The sequence below is a fragment of the Mirounga angustirostris genome, unplaced genomic scaffold, assembly GCF_029215605.1.
Source record: "Mirounga angustirostris isolate CCGP_5_RB_7025 unplaced genomic scaffold, mMirAng1.0.hap1 SCAF_9, whole genome shotgun sequence".
Lineage (NCBI taxonomy): Eukaryota > Metazoa > Chordata > Mammalia > Carnivora > Phocidae > Mirounga > Mirounga angustirostris.
The window spans coordinates 100,189,993-100,207,144 of NW_026991717.1; the positions used below are offsets into that span (position 1 = coordinate 100,189,993).

The following is a 17,152-nucleotide window of genomic DNA, read 5'->3' on the forward strand; positions in this document are numbered from 1 at the left end:
CCTCACGAATTCCATTTTCCCCCCAGTGATTTATAATTCATTACTGAATTTAATTATTTTGGTGCCCAACTGCCCTCTCCTTATTTTCTGCCCCAGAGTTTATAGTCAAATTCTGTGTTCATAAATTACTTGGATTAGTTCTCCTAAAAGTCAGAAAAACGCATAAAGAGGAAGTATATTCAGATGTTGCTCTCATCTCCTCCCACAACGCCTTTTTTTTTTTTTTTTAACAGTTTTAAGTAATCTCCACACCCAACATGAGGGTCAGACTCACAACCCTGAGATCAAGAGTTGCATGCTCCACCCTGGCCAGGTGCCCCCCATTCTTATACACCCCAATTCTTGTAGATAACCAAGTTTATTGTTTTCTGGTTTATCCTTCCAACATCTTATTGTAATGATGAGAAGATAGAGATGTATATATTTCTTATTTTCTCTTCTTTCTTACTCAAAAGGTATCACACTTTATATACTATACATGTTCCTGTTTTTTTCACTTCATAATATCTCTGGAAATCACTCCAGATCAGTTCATAGAGCTCTTCCTCACATTGTTTTTCAATGACTGTGTAGCATTCAATGGTATGTAGGATGTATAGGTACCATAGTTATTTAGTCAGTCTCCTGTGGCTGGACATTCAGGTAATTTCCAGTATTCTGCAGTAACAAATAATTTTGCACTGAATAACCTATGCATATGTATTTTCATATTGGTGAGGTTGTATGGTTGCAGGGTAAAGGTATGTCATTTTGATACCTATTATCAAATTCCCCTCCATTGGGGTTATAGCCTTGGAGTTGTACCCTTTTTTTTTTATACATTTCCACCAGCAATATATGAAAGTGACCATTTCTCCATAGACTATACTGATAAACGTTTGAAAGCTATTAGTCCAATAGTGCGAAGTGATATCTCAATGAAGTTTTAATTTGTATTTATTATCTTGTGAGTGAAATTGAACATCTATTAACATGGCTAAGGACCATGTTTATAATTTTGTGTGAATTGTCTGTTCATATCTTTTGCCCATTTTTTAATAGGATTTTTGGTTACTTTTTTTCAATATTGAAAAGTTTTTCATAAATTAGGGATATTGTGAATATTTTATTCCAGTTCATCACATGTCTTTTGACTTTGCCAATGGGGCTTTTTGTCATACAAGCTTTATTTTTTTTTTTAATTTTTTTTTTTTAAGATTTTATTTATTTGCGAGAGAGAGAATGAGAAACAGAGAGCATGAGAGGGAGGAGGGTCAGAGGGAGAAGCAGACTCCCCGCTGAGCAGGGAGCCCGATGTGGGACTCGATCCCGGAACTCCAGGATCATGACCTGAGCCGAAGGTAGTCGCTTAACCAACTGAGCCACCCAGGCGCCCTGGCATACAAGCTTTAAATTTTTATACAGTCAAATGCATTTGCCTCCAGGTTTGAGTCATAGTTAGAAAGTCTTTCCCGGGGCGCCTGGGTGGCTCAGTTGGTTAAGTGACTGCCTTCAGCTCAGATCATGATCCTGGATTCCCGGGATGGAGTCCCGCATCGGGCTCCCTGCTCAGCAGGGAGTCTGCTTCTCCCTCTGACCCTCCCCCTCTCATGCTCTCTCTCTATCTCATTCTCTCTCAAATAAATAAAATCTTTAAAAAAAAAAAAAAAAGAAAGTCTTTCCCTATGCCAAGAGTAAAAAGGAATTCACATGTTTTCTTCTAGTGCTTGCATGGTTTTATTTTTTATAATTAAGTTTCTTATGCTTTTGGAGTTTATTCTTATGTATGGTTTGAGGAAGGCATCTAATTTTATATTTTTCCAAATAGCTATCCAGTTGTCCCAATACTTTTTATTAAAAAGTCTGCCCAGTGATTTCAGATGGCACCTTTGTCATATTTGTATAGATAGTTGGGTCTGTTTCTGGACTGTTTGTTCTGTTCTAGCCACCTGTCTGTTCATGTGCCTGTACTACTTTAATTTTAGAGACGTTGTACTATGTCTGAATATCTGACTGGGCTTGATCCTCCCCACAGCTTTTTTCCAGTATTTTCCTAGCTATTCTTACGTGTTATTTTTCCACATGAGAATTTTAGAGTCAACTCATATAACTCTATGAAAAAACTCATTGGTATTTTTGTTGTGATCGCATTAAATTTGTAACTTTGCATATAATTAAAAGTAACTCTGGCAAAAATATGTTCCGTAACTGGTTCCTCTTTAGTGACGATGATTTAAATCAATTATTGTAAGTTTTCTGATTTATCAACCTTTTATTTTTCTTTTATTTCACATACCTGTGAAATAATGTAAGGAGGTTAATTACTGACTGGTATTCAATTTTTATTTTAGATTTCCATGGTGTCAGTAATTCATATTCCTGATAAGACTTATAAACTTTCCTGTAGAATATTGTATCAATATTTACTCCTGGCTCAAGGTCAATTTCATGATCTTAAGGTAAGTACCCTGTTGTCTTGTTTCTGATCCTTTTATTTGCAGAGTTTCAAAGAATGACCATCTATAAAGAGATAATAATTTTCAGTTAGTTATCGCAGAAGGTAGCTATTATTTGCTATTGGGTTTGTTCACTCACAAATTTTTAGCAGCTTTTATGACTCCCAGATTTAAAGAGTAATTGTCGGGGCGCCTGGGTGGTTTAGTCAGTTGGGCGTCTGACTCTTGATTTCGGCTCAGGTCATGATCTTGGGTCGTGGGATCGGGCCCGCATCAGTCTCCACACTCAGCACAGAGTCTGCTTCCCTCCCCCCCTCTCTCCCTCTCCCTCTCTCTCAAATAAATAAATAAAATCTTAAAAAAAAAAAAAGAGTAATTGTCATTTTTGATTATCCTTAACCTTTTCTTTTTGATTTTCAGCAACTTTTCATGTCTGCAAATAATAATTCCACTCCCTCCAACAATTCCTCTCCAGAAGAACAAAGCAGAGAGCGCAGTCTGCTGGAAAAGGCCGGGCTGTCCGAGAGTGAAGCGGAGCCTCCAGAGGAGAACAGCAAGGACTGTGTGGTTTGCCAGAACGGAACTGTGAACTGGGTGCTCCTGCCCTGTCGACACGCATGCTTGTGTGACGGCTGTGTTCGGTATTTCCAGCAGTGCCCCATGTGCAGGCAGTTTGTTCAGGAATCCTTTACCCTTTGCAGTCAAAAGGAGCAAGAGAAAGACAAACTGAGAGCTCTTTGAGAGTGTTGTTATGACTGAAGAGTATGCTTTCCACTGAAGATGTAGAAATTTGTATCCTTGGAATTAATCATAACATGGAATCTACTGTGTTGACCATCGATGAAAATTCTATTTTAACTTCACGTTTGTATGGTACATGGATGATGAAAATGAATTCCTTCCTGTTCGGTATGATAAATACTGGAATACCATCTGTGTTAATACATAAAAATTCATTCAACTCTTGAGAAGAATGTAAATGTTTGGCCTTTTATCAGCTAGAGGATTTCATATGATGTTGATTAGGAAAATTCTGAAAAGCAACCCATCTAAAATCTGAGGTGGTAAAAGTCAAGATCTCTGGATGTTTTGCCTTTGACATCATCTGGAGAGCAATTGGGAAAAAACTGAATTCTTCCTAAAGTAATTATATGTTCCCCAGTTTACAAAGGAGTTGGAAAGGGCTTCTAACTCTAAATCTTTTCCTAAAATAACCGTTTTTATAAATATCCATCTAATTTTCCTTATAGTCACATAAACACAAGTCTTAATTTTAATATTTTAATATAGTGTCTTAAATCATAAATGCAAGATACAATTCTTATCTGTTCTCAGTGTATCATAGGTTAAAATGATACTCATCTATAGGAAGCAGATATATAAAACTTGGATAATAAAATTTCTTGGATAATTAAAATTATTGTCAAATATGACTAGGTTAGCAGGATGTGACCTATCAGGGAAGAACTGTGAGACTCGTAATGCCTTACCTTAGATTTCCTCCTGCATAGCAAATCCATCTAAAACCGGAGAGGTTTTGGAGCCAGAAAAGCTGTTAAGAGAAGCAAATAACTATTTTTTTCTACTGTATTTTTATTCCAAATAAACCCATATCCTCCAGAATAGTATCCTGATAGGCAAAAAGCCCCATCCCCCATGCTTTCCAAGATGACAAAGAAGAAAAAGGTAAATCAGAGCTTTCTGTGTCTTCAAGGGAAATTACCTCCCACTCACCAAGAAATTAGATCATGGCAAATAAACTGAACTTCAGGGAAATTTTCAAGACTTCTTTGTCCTGTTTGTATTAAGAATATTGCCTTATCTTTGTATCAGTGTTTTTACATAGTATCATTTCATTCTAATCAAATATAATGCTCTGAAAAAGCCATTACCTATTCTCCATTTTATAAACCAAATCAAACTTTCATCTCTGCTCTGTAGCTGTGTATTAAATACCTTCTAGGGGCCAGATACCTTTTGGCAGTCTGGGCTACAAAGAATCAGGCAAGGCTTCTAACGGTCGAAGTATCTGTGCCTCAAAGGAGCACTGACAGCATTTTATTTACTTATTTATTTTAAAAAGATTTTATTTATTTATTTATTTGAGAGAGAGAGAGAAACAGCATGAGAGGAGAGAGGGTCAGAGGGAGAAGCAGGCTCCCCACTGAGCCTGGAGCCCGATGTGGGACTCGATCCCAGGACTCCGGGACCGTGACCTGAGCTGAAGGCAGTTGCTTAACCAACTGAGCCACCCAGGCGCCCTCACTGACAGCATTTTAGAAACACGTCCCCCACTGGAAGCAGGGGCAGGCGAAAGCTACAGCCTCTGCAGCAGCTAGCTACCAACAGCTCATCTGGGAAATTCACCCTGTGGTGTCAACTGGTGGACCCTTAAAGATCACTTTGTCCATCTCAGCCACCCTGCTTCTCTTTACAGATCTGTTTGTACTGAAACTGTCAGAGACATATGCTTTCTCCTTGGCGATAGATTTCCACCTGCCATCTTCCTCCATTCTTCATAACTGTTTTATCGTCGTAAAAGATACATAACAGAAAATTTACCATTTAACTATTTTTTTAAAGATTTATTTATTTATTTAAGAGAGCGAGAATGAGAGAGAGTACATGAGAGGGGGGAGGGTCAGAGGGAGAAGCAGGCTCCTCTCTGAGCAGGGAGCCCGATGCGGGACTCGATCCCGGGACTCCAGGATCATGACCTGAGCCGAAGGCAGTTGCTTAACCAACTGAGCCATCCAGGCGCCCCTACCATTTAACTATTTTTTTAAGTGTACAGTTCAGTGACATCAAGTACGTTCACATTGTTGTGTGACCATCATCAGTAACCATCTTCAGAATGTTTTTATCACTCTAAACTGAAACTCTATACCCATTAAACACTGACTCCCCATTCTCCCTCTTTTTGGCCCCTGGTAACCACCATTTTACTTTCTGTCTCTATGAATTTGACTATTCTAGATATTTCATATACCTGGAATCACACAATATTAATCCTTTTGGGTCTGACTTATCTCACTGGGTATAATATCTTCAAGGTTCATCTGTGCTATGGCAGGAGTCAGAATTTCCTTCATTTTTAAGGCTAATATTCCATGGTATGTATAGACCACATTGTGTTTATCTATTCGCCCATCATTTTTTGTAACTTTTAAAGATGATTTGCCCTTAGCTTCTCTTGCTGTGACTAAAGTAATTGATCTTCCTGCCCTTGGCGGTAATAAATATGAGGAATTTGGTAGGTAATCAAGTAAAAACAAGCACACTGACTCCTACAGGCTTATGTCAGAATTTTCCAGTAGCAGTGAACAAGTAACATGTTGTGAGAACATCTACAAAAGCATTTTATTTGAATGGGTTATTAGAGAAAATATTTGGTTGATATAGATTAGTTGCTACTTTCCAAAAATCCCACCCAGGGCTACAATAAGTAGACCTGACAGGTGATTGGCCACCTTCTCCTTCAGTGACCTTTTCTTCCCAACTTAGTGCCTAGAAGGGCTCTTAATGTCCAAAACAGTTCTAGAGTAGGAACCTAAAAACTCAAGGACTCAACACGAGTCACTGACTTACCTCCCATGGGGCTGTTGTATTTTTTAAGCCTTCCCAATTTTGTGGGGTGAAGAGCCTTGTCTTGGCTTGAGGGCGTTTGAAGCATCAACATAGATAGTCTGGGTTTAGGAAGGGTAGGAGGTGATTTCAGCCCCTGTTCTGCCTAAGACAGGCCCTATCACTGGATAATTCCCTAACTCCATTTCCCAGATTTCGAACATGCTTCCCTATATTATATTCCTCCTGAATCTTCATCCTTGTCATCATGACCTCTAGTTCCTGGGTCCCTGAGTTTATTCTAATAATTCATTAACTTGCTCCTTGGTTCCCTACTCAACTACTTCAAATGTGTTTTTTTTCTTTTCAAGTTTTTATTTAGATTCTAGTCAGTTGACATATAGTGTAATATTGATTTCAGGAGTAGAATTTAGTGATTTGTTACTTACATATAACACCCAGCGCTCATCATAACAAGTGCCCTTCTTAATACCCATCACCCAACTATCCAAGCTCCCTCCACCCTCCTTCCACCAACCCTCAGTTCTCTATTGTTAAGAGTCTCTTATGGTTTGCTTCCTTCTCTCTCTCTTTTTTTCCCTTCCCATATGCTCATCTGTTTTGCTTCTTGAAGTCCACATATGAGTGAAATCATATGGTATTTGTCTTTCTCTGACTGACTTATTTCTCTCAGCATAATACACTAGCTCCCTCTACATCGTTGCAAATGGCAAGATTCCATTCTTTTTGATGGCTGAGTAATATTCCACTGTATATATATGCCACATCAGTTGATGGACATTTGGGCTCTTTCCATAGTTTGACTATTGTTGATAATGCTGCTATAAACATTGGGGTGCATGTACCCCTTTGAATCTGTATTGTTTTATCCTTTGGGTAAACAAATGTGTTTTTATCTTAGCTTACTTTCTTGATCTCTCTGCTCTACCTGCCCCATCAACCCACAAACTTGGCTGAACTCAACTGTGTTTCTTTACTGCTGTTACCACAGAAGGTCAAGTGAACTAACCAATTAATGGAGTCTACCACAGAGCCACGTTGTTTAGTTGTGTCTAGGCCTTCACTGCTGCTCAACAATCCTTTCATTTATCCCCCCATCTTGGATGCCCCTACTGAACTCCTAATAGCTATTGCAAATCTCCTCAACTCCTCTCATGTTCTGTATCCCACCAGTCCTGTATCACTTCCAGCAAAGAACCTTCAAAAGGTAGTTTGGTGTGGAGGTTAAGGTGATAGAGCCCTAAGTCCTGTATCTTGGGTTTTTATCCCAGCTCTGCCACTTGGCCCTTGGACAAGTTACTTATCTCACTCTGCTTCAGTTTCCTCATCTATAGAAATGCTGATAATAGAACCTACCTATAGACTCTTGAGAGGATTAGCCCAGTTAATATGTGTAAAGTGCTTAGACCTGGGCAGAGCACAGAGGAAGCCCTATATGTGATATGTACTACTGTTACTACTTTGTTTAGATGTTCATAGCCAGTGGACTTTCTTTTCTCTCTTCCCTAAAAGAGGAGGTGTATTATACCTACTTTTGAGGCCAACACTACTTGTGTTCTTGATCTCATCTCTGCTCCCTGAACTCATTTGATTATTCATTCAATAATTAAATAATTATTGAGGGCCAAAGACATTACACATTGTTTGGGCATGAGAATACAGCATGAAAATAATAGGCAAGACACTTACCTTTGTGGCACTTACATTCTAGTAGAGAGAGAGAAGCAAATTAGTAAAAGATATAGCAGATCAGGTGGAGAGAAGGGCTATGGAGAAAATCAAAGCTCAGTTGGGCACATAGGGAATGGGAAGGATGGAAGTGGGGTTACTACTTCAAATAGGATGTCAAGGAAGGCCTCACCAGGAGTTTTAGTGGAAACCTGAAGGGGCCAGGAAATGAGCCATGTGAATGTCTAGGCAAAGAGACCTTAATGACTACAAGGCTGAGATAGAGCCAACTGGAAAAAGCAGGTTTGGAGGAAAAGACCAATTTTGTTTTTGTTCAGTTTTAGATACTAGTTGGAAACCAAGTAAGAATGTCAAATAAACAGGTGAATATAGTAGTTCTGAAGTTCAGGGGAGAGGTCCAGCTGAAGATGTAAATTTAGGGGTCATCAGTGTGGTATGTAAAGCCATGGATCTGTGTGAGGTGGCTGAAGGAGTATGCCCAGGAACAGAAGTCCACATACTGAGAGGATATTCTAACATTCAGGGAGATTAGGGAGGAACCAGTAGACTAGGAAGTAGACAGTGAGGTAGGAGGAAAGCCAGAAGAGTGGTATTTACAAACCAACCCAAAGCAGAGTCGTATAAAGCAAGCACCATTTTATTATGCTCACAGATTCTGTCGTCAGGTATTGGGGCAGAATATGGTCGGCATGGGCCTGCCTGGGAGTTATGTTGGGAAAACTCAAATGATTGGGAGTGTGACTCAAAGGCCAGAGGGCTAAAATCATCTGAAGTCTTTGCTCACATATTTGGTGCCTGGGCTGTGATGACTTGAAAGTGGGGCTGATCTAGGACATGTGGCCTCTCCTTGTGGCTTGGACTTTGTCACAGCCTGGTGGTCTCAGGTAGTCAGATTTCTTTAAAGGGGGCTCAGGATTCCAAGAGCAAGTGTTCCTAGTGAACAGGGTAAAACCTGCATGGCCTTTTTCGTTTTGTATTTTTTTTTTTCTTTTTAACAGCTTAATGGAGATAATTTACATGCCTGCAGTTTCCCTATTCAAAGTGTGCCATTCAATAGTTTACTAGTATAGTGACTGGTTATAGCATAGAGTTTTAGTATAGTATAGAGTGATTGGTTTTAGTATAGTATAGAGTTTTCCAACCACCACTACAGTTGATTTCAGAACATTTTCACTACCCCCAAAAAGAAATCTTGTGCACATTAGCAGTCACCCCCAATCCCTGCCATCTTGTTCCAACTCTAGGCAACCACTGATCTCTATAGATTTGCCTATTCTGGACAGTTCATGGAATAGAATCACATGTAGAATCTCAAATGGAATTAGACAATATGTGACTTGTTGTGATTGACCACAAAACATCACTTGACATAATGTTTTTAAGGTTTATCCATGTTATAGCATGAATCAGCATTTTATTTTTTTTACTGCCAAATAATATTCCATTACACAGATATACCCATTGTGCTTATCCATTTATCAGTTGATGGACATTTGGATTTTTCTACTTTTTTGCTATTGTGAGTAATGCTGCTGTGAACATTGGTTACAAGTTTTTGGGTGGACATATGTTTTAATTCTTTCTGGATATGTAGCAACAAGTGGAAGTGCTGGGTCATATTATCCTATTTTGACCATTTTAAGGAACTTCCCAAATGTTTTTTGAAGTAGCTATACCATTTTACATTCTTACCAGCAATGCAAAGAGGTTCCAATCTCTCCACATCCTCACCAACACTCATTATCTTTTTGATTATTGCCATCCTAGTGGGTAGAAGTGGTATAATTGTGGGGTTTTAAAAATAATTTAGACTTTTAAAATTGTGGTTAAAAAATATATAAAATTTATCATCCTAACCATTTTTAGATGTACAGTTCAGTAGTGTTAGGTATATTCACATTCTTGTGCAACAAATCTCCAGAACTTTTTTATTTTGCAAAACTGAAACTCTACCAGCCTCACTCCAGCCCCTGGCAACCACCATTCACAGTATAACTGTGGTTTTGATTTGCATTTTCCTAATAGCTCAGTGATGTTGGGCATGTTTTCATGTGTTTATTAGTCATTAGTCATTTGTATACCTATTCAGATCTTTTGCCCATTGGGTTGACTTTCTATTACTGGCTTGTAAGAGCGTATATTCTAGATATAAGTCTTTTATCAGAAATATGATTTGCAAATATATTCCCATCCTTTGGTTGTCTTTTCACTTTCTTTTTTTTTTTTTTTAAGATTTTATTTATTTATTTGACAGAGAGATACACAGTGAGAGAGGGAACACAAGCAGGGGGAGTGGGAGAGGGAGAAGCAGGCTTTCCGCTGAGCAGGGAGCCCGATGCGGGGCTCAATCCCAGGACCCTGGGATCATGACCTGAGCCGAAGGCAGACGCTTAACCATCTGAGCCACCCAGGCGCCCCTGTCTTTTCACTTTCTTGATGGTAGTCTTTAAAGCACAGAAGTTTTTAACTTTGATGAAGTCCAACTTACCTATTTGTTCTCTTGTTACTTGTGCTTTTGGTGTCATATCTAAGAAGACTTGGCCTAAGTCAAGATTGCAAAGATTTACTCCTATATTTTCTTCCAAGGGTTTTATCATTTAGGTCTATGAATAATTTTGAGTTAAATTTTATATATACTTTGAGGAAGGGGGTTCAACTACATTCTTTTGCATGTAGAAATCCTCAAAACATATTAGCAAAGTAACTTCAACAACACATAAAACAATCATCCACCATGATCAAGTGAAATTTATTCAAGGGATGTAAGGATGTCTCAACATGCAAATCAATGATTATGATACACCACATTAACGAAATGAAGGATAAAAGTCATAAGATCATCTTAATAGATGCAGAAAAAGCACTTGACAAATGTTGAATAGCAGTGACAAGAGTGGGTATCATTGGATAAAATGAGGCAAGATCAGGAAGGGCTTGATAAGAGTTAAGCTTTATTATGAAATAAAGAGGAGTCATTGAAGGGTTTTAATCAGAAGTAACTTGATTTGTTTTATTAAAAACAACAACAACAATGGGAAAACCCTGGAGAGTTCAAGCAAGGAGGTGACCTTATCTGAGTTGCTCTTTATTAAAAAAAAAAGAGAGAGCTAGCTGGCTGAATGTGGAGAATGAACTGGTATGTTGTTGAGAAGGAAGGGGTCAAGATAGAAGGCCCAGAGACTGATAGGAGACTAGTCATCTGGTGGTGGTGGTGGTAGGTCTGGCACTTGGGTGGAAGAAATGAAAAGTGCAATGGCTCAAAGTGAAAAAGAGCTTGTGTGTTGGAGAAACAGAGAGAAGGCCTGTGTGACTGGAATTGACTAAATGAGGAGGAGCCGTGTGGATGGGGTTGGAAAGAGGACAGGCCTTATTAGCCATGGCAGGAGCTGGGACTGTCTTCTATACAGTGGGAAGATATTAGAACCAAATAGGGAGGTGACCTTGTTTGAATTGCACTTTTAAAAGACCAAAGGGGAACACATTTGGGGAAGGGGCTATGCAAAATCAAGAGTTCTATTTTAGACATTTTAAGTTTAAGATGTGACAGTATGCTTACCTTGTTTGTTTTATGTAATTGGTTGAACCTCTAGCATTTAGTCTCTTCTGTGTTTATCATAGCTACGTCCTACAGAAATTCTGCAAATTTGTACCAGGTATAGGACTGAGTCAATTAGTCATGTTAGGAGGAGGAATAGCTGTTGTCTAGTTTCTATGATCTAAGCACTTTGTGTTTGTGCCAGTGATGAAGATATTGCCTCTCAGCCCCAGACCTGTCCTTCTATTCTCTGCTTTGTGACGCTGGGGTAAGACTCTGTAGACCACATTTATGCTTCCCCAGTGGGCTGCTTTAAAGCTTTGCAAATCAGAGCGACAGAGGAAGACTGGCAGATAAGAGGAAGAAAAGATTTGCTCCTTCCTGTGTCTTTCCTGTGGGCTTCCTGTTCCTTCGAGAGCATTACTTCAGTCTACTGGGCAGTGGTGGTTGATTCCAGGAGCAGCAGCTGAATCCCCATTGCCATTCTTCTGACATTTGCCAACCCTGCTTCCTCACCTCCCCCCTCAGGACACCAGCCCCAGCCCATCAACACCCCGTCCTCAGTGGTCTGAGAAGTTCAGCTCTGGGAGGCCCCTCCTCCAAACTTCTCCGTTCTTGTAATTCCAACTTCTTTACTTTGTTTCTCCAGCCCTGGGGATGGTAGCTGCTCTCTGCAGTTGCTGCCTCTAAAATACCTTCATGTTTTCCTTTTGACTTTTCAGTTAACGGCTCTTTATATTAATAATCTCTGATAAAATGATTGTTGTGTTTTTTGTCTCCCGGCTACAGTCTAATTGATACAATTAGATATTACCTCCCATAATTCTGGCTCAATTTACTAAAGCAGACCAAAAACTGAGACCAACAGGCTAAATGGCCCATATTACACAGCTACTTGATGATGGAAGAGTGAGGACTTGAATGCAGTTTTGCTGTATTTTATTTTGCCTGAAGCTTGTACTCTTAGTCACTAGTCGCCTTCCTACATCGTCTGAAAAACACATGGTTTTTCATCACTGAACTGTAGATACAATTTAAAAATTCTTTCGTCATTTTTATTGCTTTTCTCGACCCTATTATCAGAGCCAAGCATTTCCTAAAACATATTCCAAGCAACGCTATGCTACAAGACTACACAATGAAGAATGGGTTCTGGGCTCAAGTAAATTTAGGGTCTGCCCTAGACTATACTCTCCAGAAGAGGCATAATGAACATTAGCTTAATAAAGGCTTTGAAAAAATCTTGCAATAAAATTTAAATACGTAACCAGGCAGTTTCTCATACCTTTTCTGACTGGGAACATTCTGAGGATGTGGAAAATGTGGGATTAATCAATATTTAATCTAACAGATCCTGTGCAACAGTAGTTGCTGGTGCGGGCAATGGTGGGATCTTCTCATCATACAGAGGTTGTTGCAAGGAGCACTGGGGGGAAAGTGTAACAAATTGCAAATATAACAAAGCGGATTAATACAAGTACCACAAAATCTATAAACAAACATAATATTAAATAAATTTTAAAAAGAATATTAGGGAAGGGGAGTCTGATCTTTGCTTAGACTATAGAAATATGACCCAAGATGTGCCTGGGTGGCTCAGTCGGTTAAGCGTCTGATTCCTGATTTCAGCTCAGGTCATGATCTCAGGATCATGAGATGAAGCCCTGCATCAGTCTCCACGCTCAAGGGAAGTCTGCTCAAGATTCTCTCTCTCCCTCTCCCTCTGACCCTACCCCCCACTCTCTCTCTCTCTCAAAATAAATAAATCTTTTTTTAAAAAAAGAAATATGACCCTAGATTTGTACATTTTAAAATTTCAACTTTTCAAATCTGGGGACACATTTCAATTGCACTTTTAGTTGAAAAGATACTGGCAATTCTTAAATTAATAACCAGAGTAGAATAAAGATTTGATGAGAACAAGTGATTTTTACTCTCTTATGCCAATCTGGGACAAGTTATCCCTCCAAAAGGTCTGAGGTCCCACTTTTGTAATTCTGACCTATATAAATGCTGTAAGTAGGAGTAGTTTTGCAATGCTTACTTTAACCTTCTGACTGTATTTATTTGAAAATTTACCTATGATACCTCGTGAGATGTTTTACTGTAAAAAAAAAACTATAATTAATTCTTCACACATTTGTTTATTTTTAAAAAGTGTGAATCCATCTGCATCTGTGTTTGAAACTGTGGTTTATTTGCTAGTATTTATATTTTATTTAAATAACCATACCAGTAAATTGGTTTGAATTATATTGTTTAGAAATCAGTAAAAAGTGTAGTGTTCCTGACTGAGTGTTCTAAAAACTAGAGTTAACCCCCTCTTATCTAACTCCATCTTAGAGAAAGCTGTTTGAAAAGGTTTCTTCTTAGAATATTCTTCAGTCTTAAGAAGGAATGAAATTCTGATACGTACCACAACATGGATGAATTTTGAGAGCATTATGCTAAGTGAGAAGACAGACATAAAAGGACAACATTGTGTGATTCCACTTCTATGAGGTGCCTAGAATAGGCAAATAAATTGTAGAGACAGAGAATGGGTACTGGCTACCAAGGGCTGAGGGAACAGGGGGGAGTGGGATTTGTTTTTTTTGATGGGTACAGAGTTTCAGTTTGGGATGATGAAGAGTTCTGGAAATAGTGATGATTTGCTGTACAATGTGAATGTGCTTAAGGCCACTGAGTTTTACACTTAAGAATCGTTTACAAAAACAGTAAATTTAATGTTTTGTTTATATATTTTACCACAATAAAAAAAAAAGCCACTTTCTTCCTGGATTAAACATACTTGTCTAGCTCACATTCTGGTTGGACTCTTGAACAGTAACTAATCATAACTGCTCAACAAGGGCTTTGGATAGTGGCATTCTATTTACCTAAAACTGGGTTTAAGAAGTCTTTTTTTGGCGGGGGGGAAGAATTCTTTAAATGGAGGAACTGAAGAAAATTTGAAAACTATCCTGAGAGAATTAAGAACTTTAATAAAAAGTGAAAGCCAATTCCTCAAGTCCCCCTGCCTTACCTGAGTCTTGCCCAGCCAGGTTGACCCGGGGCCAGCTAGCAGCTCGGGTTTTGGCCTGGACTGAGCCATGATGCCACGTGAGAGTGTACTCGGGATGTGGGAAGCTGGTACAGGCAATCACCACCCTGCCCTGGGCTCACAGAATGCCGGCTTTCCATCTGAATGTGTGCCCCTGCCAACACTGAGATGTTTCTGAGCTTCTTCTGATGAGAGCTGAACTCAAGTGTAGTCTCCTAAACCACGGATCCTGGGCCTTACCCGGCTTGCCTTTCACTGTTGCTATCTTCGCAAACCTGACTCCTGATTTAGCCTTCCCACATTCCATCTGTCACCAGTTCTGCGGTTCCTTCCTCCACATCTCTCTCTTCATCCCCTCCAATCCTGACTCAAGCCCTGGCAATCCTGTCCTAGGCCTCATTGCATGGATTTTGAGAGAGCATGTCTTTGAAGAGTGAATCAAGCAAGTCTCTGTGTGAGGCAGACCCAAGATGTAAAGTAACCAAATGAACACACTCTAACCTGGGCATAGAAAGAAGAAAAATTAATATTTATCAAGTACTTCCTAAGTGCCAAGTAATGTGCCAGTTATGTTCAGGCCTTCTAATGAGCTTATGAGAGAACCTTGCAATTGTGTATAAATACTATATTTTTTAAGTAAGCTCTATGCCCAATGTGGGGCTTGACCTCAGCACCCTAAGATCAAGAGTCACATGCTCCACTGACTGAGCTAGTCAGGCTCCCCTAAATAGTACTTTTAATGCAGAAACTACTTTGCCAGAGCTATGTCTGCTTTTCAGGAAGCATGCTAGACCCCAGTGGCAAATACAGAGTTCTGTCTGATGCAGATGCTGACTTGGTTCATATTAAATCAGTCTTCAAAATTCCTCAGTCCTGGCACTTCTGTTCACTCACCCAAGTCTAATATTTTTATTGTCAATTCCTTCTCTGCATCTCCACCTGAACAGCCTATTCTCACCAGCATGCACATCAGTGGTTCTGTACCTTTCCTGAGGACAGAGGACAGAGAACCACCTGCACTCGTCTCCTTCCATCAGGAAATGGTTCCCCCACCGGCCAGCGACGTTTCTAGCTCAGCTAAATCCCATTCCTCTCAGACAACCGCCTAATCATCTGCTCTTTGGTAGTTAGAACTTGCCCTAGAACTCATTTTACATGTGATTGTCTGATATTACACACTGATAACCCTAGGAGACCTTCATTCAGGTCCTTTAAAATGTACAACTTTCAAAAAATCTACAGTTCTGTTCACTTTTCCCTTGAACCTATAAAACACTTCTTCATAGATCAGAACAACGTTTGAACAGACATTTCCGTACCCTCAGGGCAACTGTGTGTGGGGGACAGGTCATTGCCTTTACTGAGTGTCAAGCACTGTGAGGCACTGCCCGTGTTATTTACTCACGTCTCACAACAACCCTGAGAGATGACTAGTATTTTCTCCATTTTATAGGTGGTGAAATAAGATTGTCACTGTCCCTGGTTGCATAGCTGGTCAGATCACATTTGGAATCCTTTGTCTCATTCCCAGGGTCACTCCAAGCCAGTGGATAGGATGTCTGTTCAGGAAGGTTCTTCAAGAAGATGCCAAGACAAGATTAGACGTGTAAGCCATTTACTGGGGGGAAATGCCCAAGAAGGTTCCGTGGGGAGGGAGCAGGACCGGGCAGGGACAGCCTTCAGATGAGGACCGTGAAAACAGAGAGGGAAGAAGGAGTGGGAAGGAAGGGCCTCAGACCACAGCACAGTTCTGAGAAAGTCTCTACTAAGTGCGTGGGGTGTCCCTGAGGAAAGAGGCAGCAGCTGGAGTCGGCCACACCATCCCGGGGCAGACCCTTGGAGGAGAGCTGACCAGTGCGAGCCTATGGCTGCCACGGGTGCAAGTTACAGAGACACAACAGAAGACTTAAAGAAAGCACATTATAATCATCCATGTCAATGGCCACCCCTGGAAACAGCCACTTAGAGGGAATGATGTGACCTCTGACCTACAGACTTCTGAATTTCATGGGCCAGAAAAACCAGGAGACCAACTAAAGTCACCCAAAGTTTTTTTTTTTTATTTCTCCACATAAGACATTAATAGCCAAATACTCCTTACTACCACTGTCATTTAATATAAGATACTTTAATAACCCCCAAAACTAAGAAGAGCATAATCTCAAAGTGAAGCCCTTTGAGTTAAATACATTTAGAACAGTGAAAAAACATTGTCCTTGCTACTCTTGTTTTGTCGCAGTTTAGGTAAAAACATGCTCATGGACTGGGTCTCAAAATACAGTTTGAGGGTATTTAAGTACAGGACGGGGCACTGGACCTGGGGTCTTCTGAGGTAGCTTCTAACCCTGAGACTTGTTCATTCCACTCACAAATATTGACTGTGCACTTCTGTGTGATAGGTCCCGGAGAGACAGTGACGGTCCTGAGCCGGTCCCTACACTTGTGGAGCTTAAAATCTGGTGTGTGGAGAGAGAGAATGAAGCGGTAAACAAATGAATAAGCACTACAGTCTCCCTTGTGGTACCTGCTCCCGGAAGGAAAGGGCCACTACTTTAGATAGTGTGGTCTGAAAAGCCTCTCTAAGAAGGTGACATTTGAGCAAAGGGAGGAGTCAACCTTTTGAAGTGCTGGATGAGGAGCCAGAAAGACATAGTTCTCCAGGAATAGCAAGTGCAAAGTCCTCCAGAAGACAGTGAGCTCGGCCCATTTGAGGAACTGAACATAAGCCGGCGGGGGGCGGGGGGCTGCAACTGAAATGAGGTAAAGCAGGGCAGCTGGTGAGATCAAGCAGGGCGTATTTCTAGCATGTCTGGTTGAGAGTCCACTCTAGGGCTCTAAAAACATTATTTCAGTGACAGATATTCC

The 17,152-nt window shown here is 40.1% G+C and overlaps 1 protein-coding gene across 1 annotated transcript in view; it reads left to right on the forward strand.

Moving 5' to 3' along the window:
• CGRRF1 (cell growth regulator with ring finger domain 1) overlaps positions 1-4,323 on the forward strand; it is a 28,788-nt gene extending 24,465 nt beyond the window's left edge. The window contains exons 5-6 of the mRNA XM_045900896.3: positions 2,331-2,438; positions 2,856-4,323. Coding sequence (XP_045756852.1) covers positions 2,331-2,438; positions 2,856-3,176 — 429 coding nt within the window. The 3' untranslated portion in view covers positions 3,177-4,323. The remainder of the gene's footprint in view (positions 1-2,330; positions 2,439-2,855) is intronic.
• Positions 4,324-17,152: the final 12,829 nt, after the last annotated feature.